This window comes from Schistocerca piceifrons, unplaced genomic scaffold (assembly GCF_021461385.2).
Source record: "Schistocerca piceifrons isolate TAMUIC-IGC-003096 unplaced genomic scaffold, iqSchPice1.1 HiC_scaffold_482, whole genome shotgun sequence".
In the NCBI taxonomy this organism is placed as follows: Eukaryota; Metazoa; Arthropoda; class Insecta; order Orthoptera; family Acrididae; genus Schistocerca; species Schistocerca piceifrons.
In genome coordinates this window covers 527-14,384 of record NW_025728714.1, presented here as the reverse complement: position 1 = coordinate 14,384, position 13,858 = coordinate 527, and the positions used below count along the sequence as shown (strand labels likewise).

The 13,858-nt window shown below is 43.7% G+C and overlaps 1 protein-coding gene across 1 annotated transcript in view; it reads left to right on the top strand.

The window, feature by feature from the left end:
• LOC124752804 (actin cytoskeleton-regulatory complex protein PAN1-like) overlaps positions 1 to 6,418 on the top strand; it is a gene marked incomplete at its 3' end in the record, with an annotated part of 119,056 nt that extends 112,638 nt beyond the window's left edge. Inside the window, exon 3 of the mRNA XM_047249002.1 lies at positions 6,300 to 6,418. Coding sequence (XP_047104958.1) covers positions 6,300 to 6,418 — 119 coding nt within the window. The remainder of the gene's footprint in view (positions 1 to 6,299) is intronic.
• Between the last annotated feature and the right edge of the window lie 7,440 nt (positions 6,419 to 13,858).

Below are 13,858 nucleotides of genomic sequence, written 5' to 3'. Positions count from 1 at the left end.
GCTACAGAGTGGGGAGAAAATGGTCCAAGGAAAATAGGCCAAGGTTCTGTTACTCTTCACCGGGATCAGTATAGGTGCCATTAATAAATACATAGATACAAACTTACTGAATCCTGACTAGAATATGCATGCGAAGTTGTGTATGTGAATGGAGCAATGCGAAGTAAATTAGTCACTTTATTTACTCTTTATCACTGTGACTGAAGTAGATCAGCATTAGCGATTGTGTGATACACACGTGTCATTCATATCAGCACATTCAAGTTATGATAACTATTATCTAATTATGAGCTGAGAGACATGATAATAAACAAAAAATATTGCCCGAAAAAGGAAAGGCACCACTCTCGTGTCTACGAACGTGCGCGGGGTTACATTCCAATGTTCATGAGATGGGAGCGCTATGCTCGTGCACTATTGTTGCGAAAGACGACGCATCGTCGAAACTTTGACTGCAGGCTGGACAACAGGTTGGACAGTCCTGTCCCGATACTGTATAGCCATGGATTTACCCTCGATAACGATGAGAGGATCGCACACCCTTACGTGATACCGGTCCACAACGCAGCTGATCCACCTGGGTTGGTGAACCCATGGGTCCGCATTCTTGAGCCGTGCACAGGTATTTGGTCGCCTCCACACGCCTCTAAGACGATCATCAGCTGTCAGACACATTCTGCACTCGTCGGTGAAGCAGAACTGACGCCATTGTTCCAAGTGTTCCTTTATCCACCTTCTCTGTTGAACACTGTGCTCGGTGAGCGGGAGAGGGGGGGGAGGAGGGGGGAGGGAAAAGTTATATGGACGCCAATAGGCCAGACTGATCGTGTGGTGACATTTGCGTGCGGTCGGTCGACACAGCCTTCCCAGTTGCGTGCATGAAGATGGCGCGCAGTTCTGTTGCATTCTTCTCAAGGTACCTGTGCGCCATAGTTTGTAGGTAGCGGTCATGAGGTAGTGTTGTTGAGCGTGAGCGACGACTACGAGGCACATCTTCAGTATTACGAGAGACACGATACTAACTGAATGTTCAAATGACGTCACTGTGGTGTACGCCAATTCAGCGGGCAACTTCCCGCTCTGACAACCTTCCTTGACGTAAAGTGAGAGTGCGCGCACCGTCTAAAGCTTGAAATGACTCTAAAGGCCCCACGCGTAACAGCAAGAGTGCTTGCGCAAGTATGCACAAATTCCTCGCGTCTCCACACGGCCCAAGAATGCTTGTACAAGCATCAGTTTGTTTGTCAGAAAATATCGACTTCAGACGACGATGCCATGATCTAGGCAGCCTTTTTTCTTGTATTATGAAGAAAGAGGAAATGTGATATGTGGAGTGAATAGTGTTTGAAGAAGCGAAAATATTATTCCCATGTTAACTACTCGCGGTAGACATGCGCCAAAAATTGTTTGACAGCATTACTGTTCTCCCCTGTTTTTTTTCATGTAATAATGAATTCTTTAACTTGTCCTATAATACAGGACAACCTTTCTACAGAATGTAATTTAACAGGGTCAGGCCGGCCGTTGTGGCCGAGTGGTTCTAGGCGCTTCAGTCTGGAACCGCGTGACCGCTACGGTCGCAGGTTCGAATCCTGCCTCGAGCATGAACGTGTGTGATGTCCTTAGGTTAGTTAGGTTTAAGTAGTTCTAAGTTCTAGGGGACTGATGACCTCAGATGTTAAGTCCCATAGAACTCAGAGCCATTTGAACCATTTAACAGGGTCTGAGAATAGCTAAATCAAATAAAATTACTGCCAAATGCTTGCAAGAGCCTGGCTATTCTTGGCACACACGTCAATGATGCATACGCTTGAATGCTTGCACTGGCATGCGAATCGAAAATCGATCAAGCATGAAGCTGCTTGTACAGTCCCGACGCTTGCGCAGATTTATCCCACACACGCTCAAGCATGCTTACGCTAGCACGCTTGTGCATGCGTGCTTGTCAAGTATGCAGTTACGTGTGTGGCGGCCTTCGAGGCACGTGGGCAGACTGCACAGTGCAAACAAGCCGCACCGTCCAGTGTGCGATTGGAGACACCGCGCGCGCTCTGATGAACTGCACTGAGAATGCTGGTTTACTTCTACCTCCGTCACACAGGTGTCTGTGTGTAGCGATTTCTCGGGCTCATTAGAGTATCGAGAACAAGGCCCCACAATCCCTTAAGTGGTCTGTTGTGAACAGCGGACAATTTGAAAGGCGCCTCGGTGACCATTGTGGTGGTAAACTTACGCTCCTTTGGTTATAACACATCTTCCTTTGAATTACGTCACAAACATAACTTCTCATTTAAGTATATAATTACAAAAAAAAGGCTCAAATGGCTCTGAGCACTATGGTACTTAACATCTGTGGTCGTCAGTCCCCCAGAACTTAGAACTACTTAAACCTAACTAACCTAAAGACATCACACACATCCATACCCGAGGCAGGATTCGAACCTGCGACCGTAGTGTAATTACAAGAGAGCAATTTAACTTATGAACAAACGGCAACCAGTCACTGTTCACCATTTTTTTACGTACTGCAAGAAATTTGCCATAAATGTTTGTTCACAACTAAATGCAACTTATCACGTTAGCACGAGAGCGAACTGTAGCATTTAGTTGTTTAGTACTGAAATATATTTGATGGTGACGATGTTTTGGTTTGTGGGGCGCTCAACTGCGCGGCCATCAGCGCCCGTACAAAGTCCCAATTTGTACACAGTCCAATTTTTTTCGCTTTCCAATCTAGCCACTGTCACGAATGATGATGATGATGATGAAATGATGAGGACAACACAAACACCCAGTCCCCGGGCAGAGAAGAAATATATTTGACATCACATGATTTTTTCCAGTATCTGGTACACTACATTATTTGCGTTTTGTGCCACATGCGGTATGCAGCTGAATTTGATATCTGACTGTGTGGTATTCTCAGCAACATTTTACAGCACCATAAAAAGAAACGTCTTGAGTCTCATGTTCACCTGTACCTTCAAAAACAGCAGCTGCTGTTAAAGAAAAATGTAGTCAGTAATGCCTACCCTATGAAAATGTGAGTGCTGTGACTGTGAGTAAAATATCTAAACGTATTCACGTACCTTGGATATTGGTTCATTTCCCCAATTCATTCGTACAGTCAGACGCTGCACAACGTTTCACTATTTCTCTTCACGTACACTGGGATTTGTACACAGTACTGTTGTGACTAACAAATACAAGTTCAGGCGACCGCTCACGATATGTGGGAAATCCGGGTTTCAGTCTCAAAAGTGGTTCAAATGGCTCTGAGCACTATGGGACTTAACTTCTGAGGTCATCAGTTCAAAATGGTTCAAATGACTCCGAGCACTATAGGACTCAACTTCTGAGGTTATTAGTCCCTTAGAACTTAGAACTAGTTAAACGTAACTAACCTAAGAACATCACACACATCCATGCCCGAGGCAGGATTCGAACCTGCGACCGTAGCGGTCTCGCGGTTCCAGACTGCAGCGCCTAGAACCGCACGGCCACTTCGGCCGGCTCTGAGGTCATCAGTCCCCTAGAACTTAGAACTACTTAAACCTAACTAACCTAAGGACATCACACACATCCATGCCCGAGGCAGGATTCGAACCTTGCAACCGTAGCGGTCGCGCGGTTCCGGATTGTAGCGCCTAGAACCGCTCAGTCACTCAGGCACAAAATTTCATCAGTCACAAACAGTTGACGTCGATCGGTATTCGCAAAAAGTTAATCGCTTTCGTAATATTTACCACAGCTGTAACCGTCATAACAGTGCCTGTTCCTACATACATGCATGCCAGTCTGAAGGGAATTGTGATGTTAAGATACGGACGCTGTGTAAACAAAGACCTTGTAACCATCAGTAACTATACCTGAATTCACATGGTTAATCATTTGATGAGATAAGGTACTAAAAACACTGTAACATCTCCTTACAATCATATGAGTTACTAGTGAATGACCAAGTATAAGCAGTTCTCTGCTTGGCTTTCTTCCAGCGGTGACAGCGATGTCAACGAACAAGGTATGCTGCCGGTTGGTTTCATATGGGTAGAAGCTGACAGGACAAAGTACTGTTGACAAAATTATTTCAACAGTTGCCTATACGTCACGAGAAACAAGATAGTAAGATGAATCAGTTGTCGCCAGAGGGGCCTGTCTTTACTGATGATAACCGAGACACAAGCAATGGGCTTGATTCATGGTCTGCCCGTTACGGGCGAGAAATGTATAATACAATGTTAGTTGATGACTCTGTGGATGGAAATGTAAGGTGAAGTATGTGTACCTTCAAACTGAGAGGCGTTGACTTTTTTGTAAATTGCTAGAACCTGCAGAAAAGAATGACAAACCTGCCATAAATACACAACTGAAGGAAATCAATTTATGACGTTGGAGAATATGCCATTCGCTTTTCACGCACTGAGCGGATCGAAATCATTTGGTGCATCGTACATACATTGTAATGCAGTACAATAAAAAATCTTGTGAAAACCTGTTTTAACAGATAGATGGGCCACAATAGAAAAGACTGGAGCGATTGATGGAGTGGGGAGAACATTAACACTTCAAACATTCACGATAAAGGATGACAGCCAAAACAGTTGCAGGTTAAAACTTTTTTATTAAAATTCTTGACCAAGGTTTCAGTACAAATAAATATACCTTCATCAGAAGTAAAAAATCCTGAACAGGAAGACACTTTCATCAGAAAAGCCTTAGCATCGGAAGTGAGAAACACAAATGCTTAAGTAACAGTGAAATTACCAGAGTAATACAGGCAAAAAATCTTTTAGTTACTTACTAAAATTACATCATGCAAAGGAGATTAATAAATCAATTGTGCCAAAGGCGTCGTCAATAATTAGGACATCTTCTCCATTTGTACAACATGACTATGGGCACAGGGTCAATGCGAACAGTTTAGCACCAGTACTTCGCCTATGAACTATCGAGACAAGAGTGTGAAAGCACTAGGGCAGATGGTTTCGCCGAGAGAGGGCACTTGCGGTATGTGCCAGACACTCGCGCATATTAAAATCTATGAATACCTACATAAGCGCATCAAAAATTATTAAAAGTTGTGTTAATTCAAACTTTCTGTCATAATAAATAAAACATATCAGACCATTTAAAAACATTTATGTAAAATAGGAAATATGGAACCAAATTTACCTGTGTCCTAGTGTCAAACAGATGAAGCTTGCACTATGGAACACATCTAATGAGAGAGGGCACTAGTGTAATGCGCGACAATCTCGCGTAACGTAGGCGGTGAAATACATACTAGCGAAAACAACCAAAATGTTATAATAAACCGAAACCATCTGTCGTTGTGGATAAAAACATGCTAGTCAATTAGCCGCACATACACATTGAAAATCACAAACAGCAAACATCAAAAATATGTAAAATCCCAACAAGACAGGAAAAGCGCATTTCACCGGTATCAACAAGCAAGAAAACTAACTTCTAGTCAGCCACACTATATTACATTAAGGCAAGGAGGGGTTTTAAACTGTCTACAAAATTTTTGTTTCTAAGTTGCACCTGTTCATTAAGAACAAAACCATCTCTTAGAGACAGATGCTTGAAAATCTCTAATTCTTCGAGCAAGTCCATTTTGTAACCCTTATTCGCTTCGTGAAGCAACTCTACGTCGTCCAGTTCACTTGGCGTATGCTGTAAAAGCCATAGATGTTCGGCAAACGTGGAATTATGTACGTTTTCCCCATTTTTACCTAACATGTGTTCTTTATACCTTGCTTTAATGGGTCTACCTTCTGTCCAATGTAATAGTTTGGGCAGTCGTTACACGTAATTTTGCTGAGTTCTTCCCGTGCTCCAATAGTATGAATTACTCTTTGTTTCAGGCTATTATTTACGGAAAAGGCAACTCTGTAGCCGTATTGTTTCTGTAAAACTCTTCTTATCTTATATGAAACATTCCCCAAAAAATGGAATAGAAATAAAGTTATTACCCTCATTCTTTTTCGCCCTGTTATCTCCTAAAGTTGAACATTTTACAGCTGTTTTTTTCTTAACAATTTGGTCAATTAATTTAGGGTCGTATCCATTGTTAGTAGCCGTTGCTTTTAATAGAGATATTTCTTTTTCTAAACAGTTCTGTTCTAAAGGTGTGCTCACAGCACGATGAATTGCAGAATGAAAGAAGGCGATTTTGTGAGTTTGGGGATGACAAGAATCTACTGGAATAATATTATCAGAAAAAGTTTCTTTAGGAAAAATGTCGAAGCTAATAGCTGGTACCGTCGTCTTGAGCGCCTTGTGTTTACACGCAGGTGATGGAGTGAGCGCAGCGCCAGCGCCACCGCCCTTCCCCGCCCCCGCACCTCCAGCGCCGCCCCCACCGCCGCCTCCAGGTGCTGGAGCCTTGCCTGCCGTTCGTATTGCCACTGAGGTAAGTCCCTCAAAGCAGGTTTCGCACTGTTTCTCTCTGAATGTTTATTAAATTCGCAAACTGTTACTAGTAATGTATTTTCTATATGATCCAAGTTATTATAAAGTTGGTTTGATATGTCTCTTTAATTCTATAAAAGAGCAGGAAATTTTGCTACACATACATGTATACTCCGCAGGCCACCTTATGGGAAGTATTGGAAGAACGATTTTCGGTAAACGTCCGTGTGTGCCATAGTTTCTCTTACACTACTGGCCATTAAAATTGCTACACCACAAAGATGACGTGCTACAGACGCGAAATTTAACCTACAAGAAGAAGATGCTGTGATATGCAAATGATTAACTTTTCAGAGCATTCACACAAGGTAGGCGCCGGTGGTGACACCTACAACGTGCTGACATGAGGGGAGTTTCCAACCGATTTCTCATACATAAACAGCACCTGACCGGCGTTGCCTGGTGAAACGTTGCTGTGATGCCATGTGTAAGGAGGAGAAATGGGTGCCATCGCGTTTCTGACTTTCATAAAGGTCGTATTGTAGTCTATCGCGATTGCGGTTTATCGTATCATGACATTGCTGCTCGTGTTGGTCGAGATCCAATGACTGTTAGCAGAATATGGAATCCGTGGGTTCAGGAGGGTAACACGGAACGCCGTGCTGGATCCCAACGGCCTCGTATCACTAGCAGTCGAGATGACAGGCATCTTACCCGCATGGCTGTAACGGGTCGTGCAGCCACGTCTCGATCCCTGAGTCAGCAGATAGGGACGTTTGTAAGACAACAACCATCTGCACGAACAATTCGACGACGTTTGCAGCAGCATGGACTATCAGCTCGGAGACCATGGCTGCGGTTACCCTTGACGCTGCATCACAGGCAGGAGCGCCTGCGATGGTGTACTCAACGACGAACCTGGGTGCACGAATGGCAAAACGTCATTTTTTCGGATGAATCTAGGTTCTGTTTACAGCATCATGATGGTCGCATCTGTGTTTGGCGACATCGCGGTCAACGCACATTGGAAGCGTGTATTCGTCAACGCCATATTGGCGTATCACCCGGCTTGATGGTATTGGGTGCCATTGGTTGCACGTCTCGGTCACCTCTTGTTCGCACTGACGGCACTTGGAACAGTGGACGTTACATTTCAGATGTGTTACGACCCGTTGCTCTACCCTTCATTCGACCCTTGCGAAACCCTACATTTCAACAGGGTAATGCACGACCGCATGTTGCAGGTCCTGTACGGGCCTTTCTGGATACAGAAAATGTTCGACTGATGCCCTGGCCAGCACATTCTCCAGATCTCTCACCAATTGAAAACGTCTGGTGAATGGTGGCCGAGCAACTGGCTCGTCGCAATACGCCAGTCACTACTCTTGATGAACTGTGGTATCGTGTTGAAGCTGCATGGGCAGCTGTACCTGTACACTCCATCCAAGCTCTGTTTGACTCAATGCCCAGGCGTATCAAGGCCGTTATTACGGCGAGAGGTGGTGGTTCTGGATACTGATTTCTCAGGATCTATGCACCCAAATTGCATGAAAATGTAATCACATGTCAGTTTTAGTATAATATATTTGTCCAATGAATACACGTTTGTCATCTGCATTTGTTCTTGGTGTAGCAATTTTAATGGCCAGTAGTGTAGCTTCACATTTTTTCTGACGTTAACCATTTGGTCATTTATGTATCTATAAGCTGTATCGTATCTTTGTATATATTCAACCTCTGTTGCCGGCCGCTGTGGCCAAGCGGTTCTAGTCGCTTCAGTCTGGAACCGCGCTGCTGCTGCGCTCGCAGGTTCGAATCCTGCCTTGGGCATGGATGTGTGTGATGTCCTTAGGTTAGCTTGGTTTAAGTAGTTCTAAGTCTAGGGGACCTCAGATGTTGAGTCCCATAGTGCTTATAGCCATTTGAACCATTTTGCAACCTCTCTTCCTAAACCAATGGATCAATTTCACTCATACGTGGTACACATATCACTTAATGTCTGTAAAGAAGCATTATGAGGGTAAGGAAACCTGCCGCCTACAGAAGTGGAGGTGAGGGTGGAAAAATAGTGTTTCTTCACTGTGAAATACCCAGAGGACCGTGTGTTCAATTGGATTTCCTACAGGAACGGAGTATTGTGCGGATAGTACTGGAATACATTGCAGGCGGTATATGGGTGGACGGCCACTGCTGTGTGGAGGCGGTTGAGAGTAGGGGGGGGGGGGGGGGGGAGGAGCGGTGACAGGTGGGACAAGTAGATGATTGGAGATAGACAGAGAGAGGGGAGAGAAGGAGATGGACAGAGAGGAGGGAGGGGGAAGTGGACAGAGGGAAGGGGAGGAGCCGATGCACAGAGAGAATGCTCTGAGCACAATGGGACTTAACTTCTGAGGTCATCAGTCCCCTAGAACTTAGAACTACTGAAAGCTAACTAAGGAAATCAGACACATCCATGCCTGAGGCAGGATTCGAACCTGCGACCGTAGCAGTCGCGCGGTTCCGGACTGTAGCGCCTAGAACCGCTTGGCCACATCGGCCGGCACAGAGAGAGGGGGAGGAGACAGACAGAGAGAGGGGGAGGAAGAAATGGACTAAGGGACAGAAGGAGATGAATAGAGTGAGGGGTGGTGGTTTATGAAACAGGTGGAAGATGGAGAGGGGTAGATGGCAGGTTGAAGGAATAGGGTGGAAGAGGGAGACGGTGTGAGGTGGAAGAGGAAAAGTATGTGAAATGGAATAGGGAGACGGTGTGAAGAGGCAGATGGAAGAGAGAGGGGGTTTGAGGAGTCAGGCGAAAGAGGGACAGATTAAGAGGAGGCAGGTGGAAGATGTACAGAGTGAGAGAAAACAGTTGGAAAAGGGACAGCGTGTGATGAAGCAGGTGGAAGGGAGGGGAAAGAAATAGAAGGGGGAAGGTACATTAAGTGCGAGATTTAAATTGTTTCGTGTTTATTTTGATGAAATCACTTCAACAAAATTTGTCAACGTGTTTCGGGACCAACGGCATGGCACACGGCTGAATATCAAAGATAATTTTAACATCATTTCTTGAGTCGTATGGTGTAAAACACCAGAGCCATATCTTTATGCAACATGTGACATAAACATACATGGACAATGCTGCGGACAAGAGGCTGTGTGTCTGTGTGTGTGTGTGTGTGTGTGTGTGTGTGTGTGTGTGTGTGTGTGTGTGTTGTCCACTGTCAACTGAACAGTAGCGGCCCAATAATACTCCATAGAGGTGCCCCCGAAATTACACCGGTCGATTTTGTTCCGAAAGAACGTGTGCTGTCTTCTATCGGCAAGAAAATTCTGAATCCCGTCACAAATCTAGTCGGATGCTCGGTAAGCTGGTATTTTTCTCACTAAATGACAGTACAGAACTATACAGAATGTCCTAGGAAAGTCAAGGGACAAATCAATTCAACGTTTATCTCACAACTGTCATCGATCTGATGAATGCTTGCTACACTAGATCACGTTTGCGCATAACTGTACACGTCTGTGGATGCACCGGTAACATTTGAGTTAGCTTATTTGTCCCACCATATTTACAATGCTCCAGGAACCTTTATTTGACAATAGATAAAAGGACGAAAAAAGTTTATTTTATACAGTTGAAATAAAAACAAACTGCAGGTAACGGAAAAATTCCAAACACATATTGGAAAACACAATAAAAAAGTGCATTATAACTACTGGTACTCGTGAGCGAGAAAACAAGTTGATCAGTGTTATTGAATAGATGAATTTAAACGTGGTCGCATGGACGTTGCAAACTTGTCGCGTTCTAAACGCATACGAGGTGCGTTCAAAAAGAAACCGGACTTCTGAAATACTGCGACAACCAGCAGAGAGCGCGCCGGCTACTGAGCGCATCTAACGGCAGGTTTAGACAACGAACTGCCATTTGCCTCGTGTCGCTCTGACAATTAGCAAGCGAACCACAGCCTCTGAAGTAAGTACGTGACAGCCTGCTCGTCGGGTTAGTGCAATGAAGGAGCTTGAAGAACAACGTGTATGTGTGAAATTCTGCTACAAACTTGGCAAAACTTTCACAGGGACGTTCCAAATGCTTAGCCAAGCCTAAAGGGAGGACTGTATGAGACGCACACAGTGTTACGAGTGGTTTAAACGTTTCCAACAGTGCAGTGTGTCGGTCTGTGACGATTCCAAATCTGGACGGCCTACCACATCAACAGATGATGATAGCCATGTGGATAGTGTTCGTGCTGTGATTCGCGGAAATCTTCGTTTAACTGTTCGGGAAGTTGCTGAGGAGGTGGGGATCATGCCATCAACATTTGAGTGACAAACGAATGCGTCGTCAGGGCAAAATTCGTACCGCGTTTGATGACTGAAGATCAGAAAGAGACACGGGTTGAAATCTGCGAGGAACTGTTTTCCGCTGATAATGACAAGCAAAACGTTGTTAAGAACATTATAACGGGCGATGAGACGAGGGTATACGTCTATGATGCTGAAACGACGATGCAGTCGGGGCAGTGGATGGGTTGTGTTTTTTTAATACAAAGGCATTATCCATCATGAATTTCTGCCACATGGTCAGATGGTAAACAAGGAAGTCTACCAGAGAATCCCAATGCGCATGAGGGATACTGTGAGCAAGAAGAGGCCTGAACTGTGGAAAAACCAGAGTTGAATGTAGCATCATAGCAATGCGGCAGTTCACGCGTCACTCCTTGTCTGGAACTATCTTGCAAAACACCACATTCCAGTCGTGCTCCATACACCGTTTCTCCAGAGCTAGCCCCAGCAGACTTTTTCCTGTTTCCCAAACTGAAAAATAGGTTAAAAGGACGTCATTTCCAAACCATAGAGGAGCAATGCGATGAGAAATCTGCGCGCCATCCCACAAAATGTGTTCCAGGAGGCGCTCCAAAACTGGAAGAAACGATGGGAACGGTAGAGGAGACTGTTTTGAAGGGACAGTGCAATAAAGCTGACACAGCAAAATTTCGTTTTTTTCTTTTTTTAACACACTTTGTATTTTAGATTTCTTCCGGATATCTAAGTCCGCAGCTCGTGGTCGTGCGGTAGCGTTCTCGCTTCCCGCGCCCGGGTTCCCGGGTTCGATTCCCGGCGGGGTCAGGGATTTTCTCTGCCTCGTGATGACTGTGTGTTGTGTGATGTCCTTAGGTTAGTTAGGTTTAAGTAGTTATAAGTTCTAGGGGACTGATGACATAGATGTTAAGTCCCACAGTGCTCAGAGCCTTTTGAACCGAATATCTAAACTCCGTGACATCGTGATAGGAAACTGTTGCTTTGAGATTTGTGATACAATGTTGGTAGTAACTGAATATGAAATGAGAAAGGCGACGGTATCCGATTATAATAATTTGCAATCTTTTGGAGTCAACCATATCGTCTAAGGGGTATACGACGAAACACTGTTGTTGTAGTTGTTGTTGTGATCTTCAGTCCTGAGACTGGTTTCATGGAGCTCTCCATGCTACTCTACCCTGTGCAAGCTTCTTCATCTCCCAGTACCTACTGCAGCCTACATCTTTCTGAATCTGCTTGGTGTATACATCTCTTGGTCTCCCTCTACGATTTTTACCCTCCACGCTGCCCTCCAATTCTAAATTGGTGATCCCTCGATGTCTCAGAACATATCCTACCAACCGATCCCTTCTTCTAGTCAAGTTGTGCCACAAGCTCCTCTTCTCCCCAATTCTATTCAATACCTCTTCATTAATTATGTGATCTACGACGAAACACTATGAAATGAGAATAACAAGGAAAGCGCAGCACGAATGACTTATCTCTGTTGAGCATGCCCTTGGAAAGTGCGAAGCATTAGTAATGGAAACAGCATGTAACGGAGATGATGTTCAAAAAACTTTAATGGAAATCTTTGGAAGAAAGGCAACGTTATTCTGCGAAATGATTTTGAGTAAATTTAGAGATTATTTAAGGAAGTCGATTCAACAATAATTCACTGCTTCTATCGTATCTCGTGCACAGATTAGACAAGGACGCTCACCGACAGACATCCCCCACCACCACCCTCTCAGCTCCATAATTTGAGGCTGAAGAAATAATACTTCGTTAAGTAGCAAAACATGAATTTCAGTGGAGAGAGAAACAATTGTCTAAAATGCGTAAAACCTTTCATAGAAGTACAAAATTTGCGCTTTAGAACTGCAATGAAATTTCGGTTCTCAGCAAAACAAACAAGGGAAAGGCTTTATGTTAGGTACGCAATACTGATGTAGGGTATGTTACACCATGTTCGTTTGTCAATGTGTCCTGCACGACTTACTTCTTTTCCGGTGTCCTTGCTTGTGAAATAGCAAGTGTCAAAACTTTTTGAAAGATTATTTTTAATCGACTAGCTTCAAAGAAATAACATAATTTTATTCCTATAATCCTGATACTATTTCTACAGTGCCTTCTTTTTAAAAAAGAAAAATGTACTACACCAATTACCGCTCTTTCAAGATAATAAAATGAGCTCAAATGCTCCAGCAATTCCTTTAAGCAGCAACAAAACACGACATGGCTGAGACAGTGATTTCCAAGAAGAGATCAATTCGTAAGAGATGCCATCGTACAACAGCCTTGACAGTCCTTGGGGAGAATGGCTGCAAGTTCCTGTAAATGATCTCATATAGGATTCTTGATTTCCCATTTTTCTTTGTATAGCTTCGTGAACTAGCTTTCTGCAAGAAATTTTTGTTGGACGTCTCGAGATTTCTTGCCACTCTTCGAGGAAACCGAGCTCGTAGTAAATAGCAACTAGATGATACGCTGTCAGTCAGGTTCGTAACTGTAGGCTCGGTTTTCCAGGTTTGAGTAGTACAGGCAGAAAAGTTTATCAGTATACTGAAAAAGTAGTAGTGCAGGTAATGGACTAGGGATAGGAAAAACCGACCTGTTAAAAACCGATACCGTTATTTTTTTGCCTCGGTTATAACATGTGTTCTTAATTTAATTTTTTACTAATAACTGGGTAAAAACAGAAATATCAATTAGCTGTAGCAGCAGCGCTAAAATTTGGCTTTCATCCGTAAAATTCCCATTGCTTAGAAATACTATGTCATAATAGAAAATGGGAAAAGCGATCAGTGCTATTTTAATAACAATGCCGACAGAAACGAGCAACAAACAAATGTAAGAACCGGTACAGCGTTGCGCTCCACCAAAACCACGGTTCGGCAGTTTTGATACAGTACATGAATGAGGTAATAAATGATAGGATTACCGGCAATAATGGTATCATTGGTAGGGAAAGAAACATAAATGAATGTTTTGCGTATAATTAGAACCACACATCGGTCATTGTTAGTTCATTCTGTATTTTATATCTTTACAAAATATAACTTGCATTTTTAAGCAAAGAAAATAAGCTGTGCGCGTAATCTCTGCGCTTCTATGCAACCAAAATAACTGCTTTTGATACAAGTACAGTTTACAT